Source organism: Lacerta agilis, chromosome 15, assembly GCF_009819535.1.
Source record: "Lacerta agilis isolate rLacAgi1 chromosome 15, rLacAgi1.pri, whole genome shotgun sequence".
Lineage (NCBI taxonomy): Eukaryota > Metazoa > Chordata > Lepidosauria > Squamata > Lacertidae > Lacerta > Lacerta agilis.
In genome coordinates this window covers 32,901,981-32,918,742 of record NC_046326.1, presented here as the reverse complement: position 1 = coordinate 32,918,742, position 16,762 = coordinate 32,901,981, and the positions used below count along the sequence as shown (strand labels likewise).

General features: G+C 47.4%; 1 protein-coding gene across 1 annotated transcript; it reads right to left on the bottom strand.

The window, feature by feature from the left end:
* Window positions 1–1,807: 1,807 nt before the first annotated feature.
* RCC1L (RCC1 like) lies at window positions 1,808–15,212 on the bottom strand. Its single transcript, XM_033172108.1, has 11 exons — window positions 14,495–15,212; window positions 13,859–13,988; window positions 13,249–13,377; window positions 12,787–12,853; window positions 11,083–11,134; window positions 10,129–10,213; window positions 8,905–9,086; window positions 7,860–7,944; window positions 7,099–7,272; window positions 5,090–5,175; window positions 1,808–2,278 (listed from the first exon to the last, which is right to left on the bottom strand). The coding sequence occupies exons 1-11, from the start codon at window positions 15,140–15,142 to the stop codon at window positions 2,201–2,203; spliced, it is 1,716 nt and encodes a 571-aa protein (XP_033027999.1). The 5' UTR covers window positions 15,143–15,212; the 3' UTR covers window positions 1,808–2,200.
* Window positions 15,213–16,762: the final 1,550 nt, after the last annotated feature.

Sequence of the window (16,762 nt, the reverse complement as noted above, 5' to 3'; positions counted from 1 at the left end):
TGGTACCACCCACTTCTTCCTGGGGCTTCTTCAAGGCAACGGTGACATTAATTGGCATTAATTATCTTTGCAGCTTATGCCTCCAGGATGGCAGGGCGTTTAATGCTGAATTGCTCCCTTCATTAGTCAGTTCCTGTTCCGTGTGGAGGGACAGGCTTTATTTACAAATACCTTCTGGTTTTCTAAGGTATTTTTCATTCTATAGAAACAGCAGCATCCAGTATATTAAGTGGAAATCAAGATATCAAGCCACCAACCTCCACCATGAATGGAAGTCAGTAAAGTCACAAATAATGTTGGAAGTCACACTGAACACGAAGCAATAAAAAGAACACAAGCTGAAAGAAGGAAGCTTCTAATTAAAGTTGCTCGGGCTCTGTGTGAGCAGAGCTGCGCTGTAAGCATTCTAAAACATACATGGGGAAGATCAGAAATGAGAAGCCTCTCTATCTGGACTTTATGACACTACCCCACCTCTCACTCACCCACTTCTGGGCCCTCTTTCTCCAGGGCTTTTGCCTTGTTGGATGTGTTCTTGGAAGGGTGTTTATGTCGCTTGGATGGATGGATGGATGGAGGGGGGTGGAGAGAACTGTGCACACAAACCGCTAACTTTTACATGGTTAGAATCTGGCCTACTGGATAAAAAGCTAAGATTCACACCAATTGTTCTGCCCACTTTTTGCACCTGGTCCTTCCCAGCCACTGCCATGTGCCTCTCCCCCGCCCCTCAAAAAACAACCACCCTGCAAGCAGGTCCCACAGATGAAACTGCAGCCCTCGCTCTAGAAGGATCTTGGCCACAGAGGTAAAACAGTATTGTCTTATTAAGCAATGCCCAAGAGGTACATGGAAGCGCATTTTAGAATTCTATCTCCAGCTAATTACGGAACCGGCAGTACCGCAGCTCAGCTAAAGAGCTCCCGAGACAGAAGCAACCGCTGCCAGATTTGATAGCCGCCTCACCTAGCAGCCCAAACCCTAACATGTATGTCATTCACGCGTTTCCTCTCCTGCCCCGGCTGCAAGGAGATCGGAACCTTCCGCTTCCCTTTTCAACTAACTGCAGTTTCAGCATCGTGTATGAATCCCTAAGCTCTGGTTCTGTTAAAACAATACACCTTCAAAAATCATGGTTTGATGTGGGCTGGCTTCACTAAACCATAGTTACGGCTACCCACGGTTTACATAGAAGAAGAAGAAGAAGAGTTTGGATTTGATATCCCGCTTTTCACTACCCGAAGGAGTCTCAAAGCGGCTAACATTCTCCTTTCCCTTCCTCCCCCACAACAAACACTCTGTGAGGTGAGTGGGGCTGAGAGACTTCAGAGAAGTGTGACTAGCCCAAGGTCACCCAGCAGCTGCATGTGGAGGAGTGCAGAAACGAACCCGGTTCCCCAGATTACGAGTCTGCCGCTCTTAACCACTACACCAAACTGGCTCTAACACATAGGTTCTAACACATTGCTAAACCGCGGTTGGTAGGAGAATTGACAAGCCCAAGTTCAATGGCACAATATAATATGTTCTCTATTTGGGTGCAGTACATAGTGAGAGCTAAGATCTGTGAAGGGAAGGAGCCAGGGATACGATGAAACTTTTCAGTAAAAGCTTCAGCGGTTGCTTTCGAATGAGGCAGGGATCCTACAGTGTTCCAGCTGTGCTTGGACTCCAACTCCTAACATCCCTTGCCACTGACCATGCTGGCTGGGGGCTGATGGGAGTTGGAGTTCAACCACAGCTTCCCTAGCCCTGCTCTGGGACAATAAAGAGCTGGGTGCTAGAAAGAAAGGAAAAAGGCAAGACATTCAATCGTCTCGTAAGAGCATCTTTCAAAAGCAGCAGCATGTTGTACAATCCCGCTGTAAACAAACCCTTTTGCTCTGACTGCACAGCAGCGCAGGCTTCCTTGCAGCACTCCCAAGTCCTCAGCAACCACTTCGGAAGTTCAACGTTACAGAGACAGCCAAGCAGCTAACGATTGTCCTGAGTGAACAGCTCCCAATATTTGCGCAGGGTCCCAATGAAAGCAAATCCTTGCTCCTTTGAAGCCTGCTGCTACAGTGTACACTTCGTTAAGTTCCCTCACAAGGAATTCAGGCATCCGTCCCAAAGAGCCGCCAAGACCAGCCGTCAGGGAAAAAGTTGATACATTTCTAGTTGTGTTCCAAGTCATCCGGCACTGTCCAATCAGGCATTGCTACACAAATGATTTAACCAGCGTGACCATGTGGTCCACCCCGCAGGCAACATCCACCACCTCACCTGGCACGATCACCTAAATATTTTTGGGAGGGAGGGAGGCAGGGGCAGTGAGAAAAAGAGAGACATCATTGACTAAAATAAAACACTTCTCTTTTTTCTGGGCGGTGATACGATGACAAGTCCACTCCAAATGTAAGCTATCAGAAAAAGCGCTGCAACATGGGAAGGGCACCTCGGCCAGCTTTGCCAACCTGGTGCCCTCTGGTTGCTTTGCACAACAGCTCCTATCAATCACACTTCCATTCTCTCGGCTCTTTGCATTTGACGGTGACACATGAGCACCCAATTGGGAAACCAGCCTAGCAGAATGGTTTTTAAAAGGCAGGCAGAAGTCTGTGGGGGACAGCACTGTGTGTGTGTGTGATGAGAGGGATATTGCATTCTGCGACAGAGAGAGCGAGGTTGTGTTCTGCGAAACAGTTCTTTCATGGCAACGTGTGAATAGGCGACCCCCCTCTCCTATGCCAGTTACTTTGCGACAGTGCCCATGGCACACTCTCAAGATCCCAAATATGCCCACGTGCCCCAAAAGGTTGGCAACCCCCAATTTTCCCCTATACTACTGATTACTTTCGCTAGTCGCTTTGCACAGGGGAAGGAAGGTCCCAGAGCAACTTCGCAAGAAGAAACACAAAAGCAAATTGAAACCAGAATTATTTAAAGCAATGAATGGTACAGAATCCATTCCCCAGGAAGAGACACAGCTTGCTGTTAAAGCTACAGGAACTATAGCTCTGCAGAGGGAATAGGGTTCTACTAAGAGCTCCCAACACCCTTAACAAGCTACAGTTCCCAGGATCCATGATTGCTTGAAGTGGTATCACACTGCTTTAAATGTATAGTGTCATAGTAACAGAGGAAGCAGATAAGCAGACAGGGCCTTTGCCTGTCACTGGAGCCTTATCTGCTCTTCCCTTTTGCCCTGCTCTTTCCAGGAAAGGGTCTTGTGTTTTAAAGCTCTGAATCAAAGCAGTAACCCCCCCTTTTTTGCCTCCTAGCTTTCCCCACAAAAGCCCGCTCTTTAGGGCTCCTTCGAAGCAAACACCAATTCGGTTTTTCCACGGACTGCTGTTTGCTCCAATTTGACTTAAAATAGCGAATTCTCGCGGGGAAAGCTATAGAGCAAAAAAAAAAAAAAACAGGAAGGAAGGAGAAGGGGGCGCTCACTCATTGAGCTTTTAAAGTGTGGTCCTTGCCTAGAAACAGCAGAGGGAAGGCGAGTGTGGATAAGTCCCCAGCTGTGACCAATAAAGCCAGCCTCATCACAAGGAAACCTCAGCGAAGGAAGGTGCCTCGCAGCGCATTTTGAGATGTATGAAAAAGGAACTCTGTTACTGCTCCCGTCAGAGCAGAAGCCAGATCTTGCCGCCTTCCATGCCAAAACGCTGCATGATTTGGCAGCCACCTGAGCAGTTTCTTGGAAAGAGAGGGTGGAGGCGGGAATGTCGAGAACCAGCTACACCATGCACACCGTCTGTTCCTGCTTCCCTTCAAATACAGGCCAGGAATGGCAACGCCACCACGTGACAGAGCAGCAGGTGCCCTGTAGATTTCGTAATCATGGATTCTGGTAGAGAAAGAAGCAGACTTCCTGCAGGAATGCATGTCTCTGGAACTTCCAAGAGTCTGCTGCCAACATTCTCCAAGCTGTCCCAATTCAGGCCAAGCCAAAGAGAAAAAGGGGTGGGGGTGGGAGAGGCATTTCCATACCCAGCCCTTTTGAAAAGCAGCCTCTACGTGATCTTTCAAGTCTTCTCCTGCACAACACCTCTCTAACATCCAGAGCATGGGTGGGCAAACTAAGGCCCGGGGGCCGGATCCGGCCCAATCACCTTCTAAAACCAGCCCACGGAAGGTCCAGGAATCAGCATGTTTTTACATGAGTAGAGTGTGTCCTTTTATTTAAATTGCATCTCTGGGTTATTTGTGGGGCCTGCCTGGTGTTTTTACATGCGTAGAATGTGTGTTTTTATTTAAAATGCATCTCTGGGTTATTTGTGAGGCATAGGAATTTGTTCATCCCCCCCAAAAAAAAAAATAGTCGCCCCCCCCAAGGTCTGAGGGACCGTGGACCAGCCCCCCGCTGGAAAAGTGTGCTGACCCCTGATCCAGAGGGAAGGTAGCACCTCCTGCCCTCACACTGAAGGCTGACATCACTGCATAGCCATCGCTGGTTGGCTACACGACAACCGGCTGAAGTGTTGTTCATCAGGCCAGAGGCCTAGCATCCCATTTCCCACAGTGACTAATTGGAGACCTCCAGGGAGCCCACGGTGAGGGCAATAATCGCTGGGGCAGAGAGCAGTCCAGAATCAGAGGCCGTAAAGGATGGGAGCCAGGAGACAGAGATGAGGCAGGCTGCTGAAGAAGCCAGGGGGTCTCCCACTCCTGCTGCATCCAACTCCCCTCTCCCACCCTGGCCTCCTAGAACATGCAGAGAAATGAAAAGGGCAGAGCAGAGATTGGTTGTGCACAGACGCAGTCTACGACTGCTTGGGGGGAAGAAACTCTGGAGAGGAGCCTTTGAGAGCAGTGGGAAGGCGGGGACCTTCAGTCCTCACAACTGCCTCCTTGGGGCAAGACCTACTGGGAAGAGCTGCGCTGACCACTAGGCCTGCACTGTTTAGGCTTCTTTGAATAAAGAGCTAACGGCACTGACACCGTAGTGTTTTTTTTTAATTGCTGACCTATGGCTGACTCTGGTTCCTGAAAACCACGAGCATTTCAGCCACAAGTGGGACATTAGCTCAATATGGCTGCCCAATTCTTGCAGGTCAATCTTTTTTTAAAATAAAATAAAAAAGACAAAGACGAGCTTCCTTACCCTCCATGGGAAGTACTGGTCTTCCATTCTGCCGATCCCCAAACATCCTCTGACATTTTTGCCCCATACGAAGAGCTCTCCTCGGTCTGCAATGCAACACAATATATCAAGTGATGACTCCAAGTTAGCCTTGGTGGACGTTTGCTTATTTGTTGGCAGAAAGATTCATTTTAAATCCAATTCCTTAATTGGCCACTACAGGTATTCCTCCACCTCCTTTTTTAAAAAAATGAAAGGATGGAGCACATCTTAGTTACTCGTAGATACTTGTGATGGGAGATGAGGAAAGTCATTTTGCTGCTGCTGCTGCTTTTTTTAATAGAACCAATCTTACTTTGGCTAATCTCTCTCCGTGTAACTAACTAGCGCAGTTTGTCGAGCAGCTGCCCCCTGCAGGATTCATTTGGTGCCAAGCCCATTTCCGCAATTCCCTTTTAATGGAGGCAACACACACACAAATCCAACAGCAAATCCAGAAAATTATGTCTGCCTGCCCCTCTTTTGTTTTTAATTGTAAATGGACCGCATTTGCAAGCGGCATTGCGGCACGGCCACTAATGGGCTCCATTACCATAAAAGTGCCTTGTTCCCAGGACCAGACACTGGGCAATATCCAACCATCGTGTCCCGGCAGCATGACTTCACACACCTCCCCACGCGCCCTGCTCCCTCCCCAAATCTTCTCCAGAGGGCTGTGCCTGGGGCAGGAAAGGGGGGGTGGCAGGTCCCACTGCACAAGTGAAATTGAGTTACCATATTTTTCCACGTATAACACACACACCCCATGTATAACATGACCCCTATGGGGGGGGGGGGAACTCAAATTTATGAAAATGGGCAGGAGATGACCCCCGTGTATAAAATGACCCCTGTTTTTTCAACACTATTTTAGAGTTTTAAAAAAATCTAGTCTTATACATAGAAAAGTACGGTACTTAGCATTATTTCCAATACAACCCACTCCTCCTTCCACCAGGATTTTCAGCAACCCAGCAAAGACCCTCTTCCTTTAGCCCCCTCTCCCTTTCACTACCTCATTCTTCATCTCCACTACACACCAGCTGGGCTTGCATACTGGCCCAGAATCCATACCTCTGCCCACTGACCACCTCATTCGTGTCCTGCCTTTAAACCCCAAACTTACATTTTCCTCTTGCTTAACTGTTTTCCCCTTCCCTCTCAGGTGGTGCACTGTTTTTTGACATTCTATCGCCAACACATTCCGTAGTCAGAATGCTGGTGAACATTCTATGATGTCACAGAAACTCGGGCAATGAAGTGCTCGGAGAGAGCTCACAGACAAGCACCCAGCTTTTAAGCCTGTTGAGGCTGACATATAACGAGGCAGCACCAATCCTGAATGCTTTTACTTGGCTGAATGCAAGCTAATGAAAACGTAAGAAGAGTCTTGCTGGATCAGGCCAATAGCCCCTCTTGCCCAGTATCCTGTTCCCACAGTGGCCAACCAGAAGCATGCGGGGAACCGGCAAGCAGGATTCAAGCACAAGAGCCCTCTCTCCTCCTTCCATTACTGCTTCTAACTGTGGAGGCAGAGCATAACCATAATGGCAAATACCCATCGGCAGCCCTCTCTTCCTCCATGAGTATGTCCAATCCTCTTTTAAAGACATCTAGTTTGGTGGCCATCCCTGCCTCCTGTGGGAGGGAGTTCCATAGTTTAACTCTGCGCTGTGTGAAGGGCTTTATCTGTTCTGAATCTTCAAACAGTCCGCTTCATTGGATGTCCACAATTTCTAGTGTTAATTAATCATTGCTAACGGGACTTGCAGAGGGAACAGATGCGAACTACAAAAATTGCTCTGGATTAACTGTGGGAAGCAAGAAAACTGACAGGAGAAAGCAAGAGAGGAAAGCAAAACTCCCCTTCAGACTTGAAGGAGGCAGGGGCAGAAAATTCCCCGGCCTGAGACTGCAAAACCCTAGAACTAAACCTCACTAGGACTTACTTCTGAGTCCACATGCCCGCGAATGCATTGGAAGCCACTTACTGGTGACGGCAGCAAACTGGCTGAGTCCACAGCGGATCCGAGCCACGCGGACGTCCGGGTTGAAGTCCGAGAGGCCAAACAGGGTGGGTGGGATCATTTCGGGGGTCCCCGTTTCCATCAGCTTCGGTCCTTTCCCAAGTATCCCGTAGCCCCAGACGAAGACATGGCCTTCCTCTGGGTTGGGTTTCAAGAGAGGCTCAGTGTTAACACGCTCAGTCCTTTGCAATGTCCCGTGTCCATCAGATCCATTAGCCCAAAGTTCTTTAACCAACCAAGTCAACTTGTTCCACCTCCTCCCCCCAAATGAATGATTCCCTCCCCATCCCATGCGTTCCAGTGTTATGAGAGAAGGAGAAAAAACTTTGTATTGTATTTTGGTATTTGTTGGAGGCCGCCCAGAGTGGCTGGGGAGACGCGGCCAGATGGGCGGGGTATAAATAAATTATTATTATTATTATTATTATTATTATTATTATTATTATTATTATTATTATTTTCTCTATCCACTCCCTCCAGGTCACACATAATAGTTTTATAAACTGCTATCATGCCACTTTTTACTTGCCTTTTTCTCTCACCTATGAAGTCCCAAATGATGCAATCTTTCCTCATACAGGAGTCACACACACCCCTTCTAGATCATTTTCTGAATCTCTGTCTTTCATTACTTCTGGTGCCACCTACTGTTGGCCTCCTTGCCTTCTCCCACAAAGCATCATGCAAATGTTTTAAATCACAGATTTTTTAAACGTTGGACTTACCATTTAAGAGAGCGTTGACTGTCCCTCCGCAAGCAGCCTCCTTCACTTTCCCAACCTTTAAGGGCAGGTGTCTGGGAACATTAACCTATGCAACACAGAAGTTTGAGACAATGATCAGAGATTGTTTTGGTTTCACATATATATATAAACTTTACATGTATATCACACTTTTCGTCTGAGTTCCTCAAGGTGACATTCACACTCCCTATCCTCACTGTTTCTTCACAACAACCCTGCGAGGTAGGTTGGGCCAGTCACTGGGTCTCCGCCCAAAGTTACCCAGTGAGCTTCACACCTCTGAGTGGAGATTTGAACCCTGGCCTTACAGATCCGAGCCCCAAAACTAAAACCAGAACGCCACACTGGCTTAAAAAAAAAAGGCTTCTACAATTTGGTTCGGTGTCAAGAGTTTCACACTGACATTCGAGGATGCGAGAACAGAAGAGCAATTGAAAGCATGTCTGCCTAAAAATACAATATTCTCCACCACCACCCATACTCTGCATTTTATAGTTCCAGAATTCAATACCTCCTTTTTAAAAGTTTAGTTCTAACCCAGTCTCTCTCAGACTGGCGCCCTCCAGTGCTGGACTACAACTCCCATCAGCTCAAGGCAACACGTTAAAGCTGCAATATATTAAGGGAAATGACAAAAATGTGCATATTAGGGCAAAATTGTGTACCCCAAAATGTATATATTAGAAAAAATGCACTCTAAAAACGCTGGTGAATTTTCACGAGGACTTAAAAGAAAATGCAAGCCAATGTGGAAATGTGGAGAACATAATTTATGATCGCAAAAAATAAGAAACAGAGACTGATAGATTTGCTTATCCTGAACATGGACTGATATAAATTCCACTATGCCCAAGACCCAAACCATAACCCTTACTGCTGTCCCCAAAATCCACCCCCCCAAAAAGCCTCAACATTCCAGCAGGACCCCAGCACCACCTGAAAATCACAGGGGGGAGACACCCATCCTCACCCCCTTACTGCCAGACACAAGAGACAGGAGCACAAACCCCATCTGAACTGCTCTCACCTGGGTCGACTCGGTAACCGAAGACAGCTGCAGGTATTCAGAGTTCCCCCAGCCAAAGATGTCGCCGTCCTCCGACACGGCAAGGCAACAGTCGCCGTAGGTAGAAACCTGAGCGATGCGCACGCCCGCGATGTCCCCGCCAAGCTTCGTAGGGGTGCTGACAATGTTGTAGTGACCAAGGCCTGGTGCGGAAACAGAGAAAATCCCTTGTATATGTTGTACCATTTCCGTCACCCCTGACCACTGGGCCCTGCTAGCTAGGGATAATGGGAGTTGAAGTCCAACAGCCGCTGGAGACCCAAGTTTGGGAAACCCTGCTCTACAGAAAGGAGATACCTGACTCTTAAACTTATGGACAATGCCTAGCAAAGTCTCAAACAGAGGGAAGGCGTGGAGAAGCTGGTCGGCAGGCAAGGGAGATCCTCTGTGTCCCTGGCCTTTGCCAGAAGGCAAACAGCGGGGAAGAAAGCGACTGGATGCAAATGTGCCTGACTTGCGGAATCCAGTCTACGAATACAGAGTCTGGGACTAAGTGCTGTGGTTTTCCATCTCCCTACCCTGCACAGACCACTGAAGATTGCTTGATTGATGGGGGGCGGTTGTCTCAGTGGACAGCTTAATAAACTGTCACAGGCAGGATGGTTCAACTCAAAGCTTGTACAGAACTCTCGTTTTAATTGCTGTTGCCTTGCCTTATAACCAGTCAAATCATACAAGGGAAAATTAGAAGACGAGGCTGTGCTGTGGAAATGACAGAAGTTAAGGCCAGGTTTGTGTTACCCTGCCCTGGTCAGAACAGTCTCCTTCTCCATTACCCAAAGAAATAAATCCAGAGCTGGGGCAGGGACAGTTTGAAGGTCTCTGGTTTAGTGCACACAAAACTCCAAGAACATTCTCTGTTGTTCCAGGTATTCCCCACCCCCGATTATAGTGAGTATAGTTCAGAGGAGCCCCTGGACTCCAGCTCCCATCATCCCTGACCATTGGCCATGCTGGTGGGGCTGATGGGAGTTGTAGTCCAACAACATCTAGGGAGCCGCAGATTTCCCCATCCCTAAGGCAGTCATTTCCATGCTCTTATTTTCCATGGACAAGCATCCTTCTGCCTCAACCGTGCTGCTTCCGCAAGAGGCAGAAAGTGTTGGGGAGCCTTGGGGAGCAGAACAAACTCTCTAGACTAGGTTCATGCCCCATCCTCCCACCAGGACCCTTCGGACAGCCTACCTGTTTGGCCGTCCACTCCCCACCCACAGGCATAGACATCTCCTTTCTCCGTCCTGAAGAGGCTATGGTCCTGCCCACAAGCAACCTATAGGCACACACAAAACAGCAGCCGAAGAGTTGGGACAAAGAAAAATTGTTCGGAATTAAAACATTCAAGCGAAAACTGCAACAGTTGCTGTTCAGTGTTCCGTTCCTCCTTTCAATGGTCAGGCCCCTTCTGCATTATGCATTTAGAGCAGCATCATGTTCCTTTCATGGCTTATTCCGTAGAATTCTGGGAAGTGCAGTTTATTAAGGGTGTTTGTCGAGAGGCTGCTTGTTTCCCCTCACAGAACTACAATTCTCTGGGAAGAGGGATTCACTGTTGAAACTACTCTTCCATCAGTGTCCTGAGCTAGATAGACCAATGGTTTGACTTGGACTAACTTACACACAAAAGTACAGTCATCCCCTCCCACCTCTTCTTATGAGTGTTCTACTCACACGTGACCACGAATGTGTGGCACCAGGAAATAATAATTCAGGTCATACCCGGAAGTGGCAGGAGAGACCTGGCGAGTCTTTGTGGCTCACAAGGAGACCTTCCCCAGAGCCCAAAGAGGATGTTAGTGAGGGTGGAGGAAGCCCCGAAAAGACCAAAGGAGGAGCGGGGCTTTGTTTATGCTGCTCAGCAGCCCTGCCTAACAGCTGCCATGCGGGGTAGCGCAGCTGCCACCCCCTCTTTCCCACGCATCCTTGCCCCAGAGCTTCAATTCTAGTTGTGGATATTTTGGGGTGCAGGATTTTTGGTCTGGATTGAAGAGAGAGCGGCAGAGGAGACACTTAAGACAATTTCACTTATGTGCAGGGGCCCCAGAATGTAACCCCTGTGTAAATGTAGAGTTGCCTGTAGATGCAAAGCAGCAGATAACGAGGGTGATAAGAACGGTATACAAATTCAAACAGGCTACTTACTTGGACAACGGTATCTTCAAGTTGTGGCAGGCGGTTAATAAGCTGGCTCTCACTGTATGCGGCCAGGAAGAGATCATAACAAAGAAAGTGAAATAAGCCAGCGAGAAGTTGCACAGTTGGGATCGTTTTTGAAGTACATTAGGGTTTACACCATACTGTACTAATTTTCGACCACATTTTGTAGTGAATCACATTTAAATTCACCACCTTTCTGGCAAATGCACTTGGGGTTATTTTCAATTTAACAATGGCTTGGAATTGGGGCTGTCATGGGATTAAATAAAACTTGAGGATTTACTCAATTAACTGATAAGATGTTTGATACAGACATGAACTTTTAAGCTCTACACTGCACATAGTATGCACAATAAAACTACTATAGGAACGGCTGGAGTTTTGCCTGGTTACTCATGAGCAACCATCCAAGGACCTTACAGGGGGGGGGGGACTATCTATCTCAGGTTTTGGGGTGTTACACCAGTGTCACAGAATAAGATGAACCTCCCATTCTCTCTCCCGTGCAGTTCTTCTAAGTGGCTCTTATTATCTGCATCCTATAAGGCAGGATGAAGATTTTAGCTTAAGAACATCAAGCAAAGACAGGGATGCTTGACCTAATTTCAGGCAGCATTCATATAACCAACATGCTGGGTGGGAAAATATTAATTTGGCTGCAGGGCCTCCTTGGGTTATTCAGACATTCCATTCTCTCCATCTTGCTCAGTGGGGCTGATGGGAAGTGGAGCCCAGTCTCCTTAGCAACTTCTGGGTTAGGGAGTTTGTTAGGCCACATCTGCACTATACATCCTGTTAGCTGTAGTTTGTTAGGGTTTCTGAGAGTTGTTAGGAGACTGCTTATTTCCCTCACAGAGCTACAGGTGAAACTCAAAAAATTAGAATATCGTGGAAAAGTTCATTTATGTAAGCAATTGTTTCCATTAGCTACCAGAGTTTAATATATGAGATAGACCCATGACATGCAAAGCGAGATATGTCAAGCCTTTGCTTGTTATAATTGTGATGATTATGGTGCACAGCTGATGAAAACCCCAAAGTTGAAATTGTTAATTTGGGGTTCTCATCAGCTGTATGCCATAATCATCACAATTATAACAAATAAAGGTTTGACATATCTCGCTTTGCATGTCATGAGTCTATCTCATATATTAGTTTCACCTTTTAAGTTGAATTACTGAAAGAAATGAACCTTTCCACAATATTCTAATTTTTTGAGTTTCACCTGTACAATTCCCAGAGTTCCCTTCGGAAAAGGGGTTCATTGTTAAACCACTCTGGGCCTTAGGGGCAGAGCTCACACTCTGTACACAGAAAGGTTCAATGCCTGGAATCTCCCGTTAAACAAGATCTCAGGAAGCAGGGTATGAGAACAATCTCTTACCTCTAACAGCTTGTTATTATTATTACCTTGTTAGAGGTAATAACAATATGTACGTATGGAAAAAGATGGAAAATTCTTTAAAGACAAAATTAAAAAGAGAGAGAGAATAATCTCTTTTCCCCTCAAGACCCCGGAGAGCTGCTACCAGTTAGAACAGGCAATACTGGCCCCAATGGAGAAATCATCTGACCTGGTAGAACGGAGTTTCCCAAATCACCTTATAACTCATTCAGAATTTGACAAACCTGCTTTGGGAGATAGATTTGGAGAAACAGACACATTTGGAACCGAGCAGATCGTCTCACCTGTAAATTTCACCTTCGACCACTTTCCGGCCACACTGCCCATAGGAATTGTTGCCCATGCTGAAGACTGAAACAAAGTTATGGGATGCCATCAGACAGATATCAAGTACCACCCCTCAAGGATAGATACTGGCTGAGTTCAGACACAATGCTAAGCGATGGCTTAGCAGTACAGAATGAGTCTAGCCTCCACACTGGGCTCACATGCTCCTACCTCCCTTCGTCATGTGTGGCCACAAGACAGAGATCAGAAGCTTCCAATTCTGTTTTAGGTTGTTCACCTAAACCACTAACTGTGGTTAAACTGTGGTCATTTCTAGAATAATTTCTATAATTGAGGACAGTTTTGCAGCGGGAGTATGTAGGGCAAGTTTTTGAAGCACCCCCACATCAAAAACCTGGGGGAGATACTTAACTACAAACAGCATCCCTCCTTAGAACTTCATTGGAATTCCACCATACCTCCTTCAGAGTCTGTCAGCACTAAGGAGTGTGCTCTCCCACAGGAAACCTGTACAACTCGGGTCTGCTGCGGCTTGTCCAGGGGCAATGCAACAGGACTTGGCTCCAAGACATATTCGTAACCTTTAGCTTTTATAAAATATACAATGAAAGAAAGGACAGGCATTATTGCATACAAACATGACTGCTGGTTCCAGAGGTAGCCATGCAATCTGTTGCAGCAAAACCAAACAGGTCTTGTGGAACCTTAAAAATTCTGCGATAAGGTTTGGGAGGCTAATGGTTGGATGATGTCCATCAGGACTGGAAGGGATAAAATATACAATGAAAGAAAGGACAGGCATTATTGCATACAAACATGACATTGCTGGTTCCAGAGGTAGCCATGCAATCTGTTGCAGCAAAACCAAGAACAGGTCTTGTGGAACCTTAAAAATTCTGGGATAAGGTTTGGGAGGCTAATGGTTGGATGATGCCCATCAGGACTGGAAGGGCAGGATGCAGGAAGACCAACAGATAAGTTGGATATTTTAACCTAAAATAAAAATTACAGGACCAAAGCTACAAGGGCACACAAAGCTTCAAACCAACCAAGTCTTCACAGACTTACAGTGATCTCTCCTGCTCTGATGAAACCCAATCTGGGAATCCTTGTTGAGGCCCGTGCCCCAGACTTTGGTGACATCGGTCGTTCTGGAGGATAGGAGGGTGAATCCATAGCCACAGGCAGCAGAGGAAATCTTTCAAAATGAGATACAAGTAGACGTTGATATTGATCAAAGAAACAAAGGACTCAGCAACATCGCTAGATCTCCAGAAATGAAGAAAGGGCACAAGCTTAAGTGATCTCTTGCTCCTGGCAAAGACCAAACTGAGCATAAGAACATACAAATTGGCCTGCTGGATCAGGCCGGTGGCCCAGCTAGTCAACATCCTGTTCTTACAGTGGCCAACCAGAAGGGAAGCCCAAAAGCAGGATCTGAGCACAAGAGCACATTCCCCACCTGGAATTCCCAGCAACTGCTATTCAGAGAAATAAAGAAAACTTCCTTTTGTCTGTCTTGAATCTTCCAATGCTCACTGCTGGTTTACCATTGTAGCCACCACTCTAAGCAATCTTGGCTCTGCCCGATGCATAGCAGCAGTTGGCATAATGGGAAAAGATGCTGTACCAGCCCATCAGTGCCTCTTGAGCATCTCAAATTAAAAAGGAGGCCTGCTTCCTCATTTCCCCCCACTCACTCACCTTGTCCTCCACCTCCAGGCGATATGGAGTGGGCTGGATCCTCCGTTTCCTGAACCCAGGGGGAGGCGAGACAAAGGTGGGGATTCCCAACGCCCCCGAGAAGCAGAAACCCCACACAAACACCCGGTCTTTCCTTTTGGCATGTTTCCCCACGTACTGGAAAATGGGGGCGGTGTCGTCAGCTTCTTTGATGTCCCTGATGCTCTTCTTCCCGGCTGCTTTTGCCAGGCCTCTGGAGAGCCCCTCAGAAGGAAGCCTCGGGGGGAGGTCAAGAAAGGACCTACAGGGGCCGCATAGCGAGCCTTGCTGGGGATTTTGAGAGGGGAGACCGAGGGGGTGCTGCGTCCTTGTTAGAGGCCCTTGAAAAAGACCCCTCGTGCAGAACAAGGCCAGGCCCCAGGGAGATCCCAATCCATTTCCGGGGAGGCCCAGAAACAGCCCTTCCTTGAGAGTCCAAGGAGGGCCCAGGGTGACACCTGAGGATCTCAGAAGCAGCCCCGGAGACGTTCTCCGGGAAAAGTCCCATATTCTCCGAGGGAGCCCCAGCAGCGCCCCCCTTGACCCCCTCTGGAGCTCTGGGGACAGCAGCGCAGCCCCACGGGCGCCCCGAATCTTGCACACTTGCAGCAGCCCCCCATGAGGCCCCATGCCTAGCGAGGCCGCGCTTCCTCCGCGGTCGCGTCTACGGCATCTGGTCCAGGGACCGGAACACGAACACCTGCAGCATGGGCAGCGCCATCTTGCTCACCTTTCACTTTTCACCCGTGCTCTCGCTCTGCGCATGCGCAGCGCCTCTCAGTCGAAGCGCGGCCACGACACGGCAGGCAATGGAGCAGGTGCCTGGTCCGCGCAGGCGCCGAGGTAGCGTTCGTAAAAACGCGATAACGACGAGACGCTCTGCGCAGCCACAAAAGCTTCATCCCAATAGTAGCCATGATACTAGAGGCAGTTTGGTTTCTCCCCCGCCCACTCATACCTAGTCAGCCATTCGTTAGAGGGCGCTGCACGCCATTCAGCTTTCATTTGAAAGAAATATTCTAATTAAAACAGGCAATGCCTGTTTTATGTGAGGATAATTTATACCAATGAACACACCTCGGTCCTCCAACCACAATAGAGATTTTTTTTTCTTAGCATGTGTAGTTCAACCCTTTTAAAGCATAAAATCCACCAATGAGCGTTGCTTCCCTTTATTAAGGTACAATAAACTTTTAAAATGCAATTAAATACCGTACCAAAAAGAACAATCAAAAATACTTTTGAACTATTCATGGAAAAGAACTGGAGGTTCTTATTCCATTAAGACTGCAATCTTGTGTACACTTTGTGTAAGCTCCACTGAACCCAGTGGGACTAACTTCAGAGCAAATTTACATTTATATCCTAAAGTTTCCTCTAAGGAGCTCAAGGTGGAGTTCTCCTTCCCATAACTTTCACACGACAATCTTGTGAGGTTGTCTGAGAGGGAGTGACTGTCCCTCCCCATCACTTACTGAGCTTCATGGCCAAGCAGGACCTAAACCCTGGCCTCCCAGGTCCTACTCCAGCACTCTAACCACTATACCATGCTGCACGGTACTAGATGCTTCTGGCTCCTCTGCAGACCTGTTTATACCCACACTTCAGACACATTCACTTCATAGTGAAGTCACAGGTGCGTACATTTGAGACAGCTGCCATGCGCATGGGGCAAAAATATCCCCAACTGCTTTCTGATAATGTTCAACACCATGCAGGTGCAACTTGAAACACAAGGCGGAGAGGATGAGCTTGTTGCATTTTAAGCTGCACATGTGTGTGCCCCATTTGCCCTGATGGACCATTCTCCGCTACTTCCGAGTAAACATGAGTGTCCCTATTTTCCAGGGACAGTCCCAGATTCACAGAAGCCATCCTGGTTTGTGATTTGATCCCATTTTTCCTTAGGATGTCCCTATTTTTGTATATTAGAAATGTTAGAGGGTATGGAGTTATGTGACTCCCTGTGTCAAGCAGATAAGTACAGTAACTATACAACCTTAAGAAGACATCTGAAGGCAACCCTGTTTGGAGAAGTTTTAAAATATTTCATGCTTTATTATGTTTTTATAAATGTTGGAATTCGCCCAGAGTGGCTGGAGCAACCTCGTCAGATGGGTGGGGTATAAATAATAAGATTATCATTGTTATAATTATGGATTAGGTAAAGGTAAAGGGGCCCCTGACCATTAGGTCCAGTCGCAGACGACTCTGGGGTTGCGACGCTCATCTTGCTTTATTGGTGAGGGA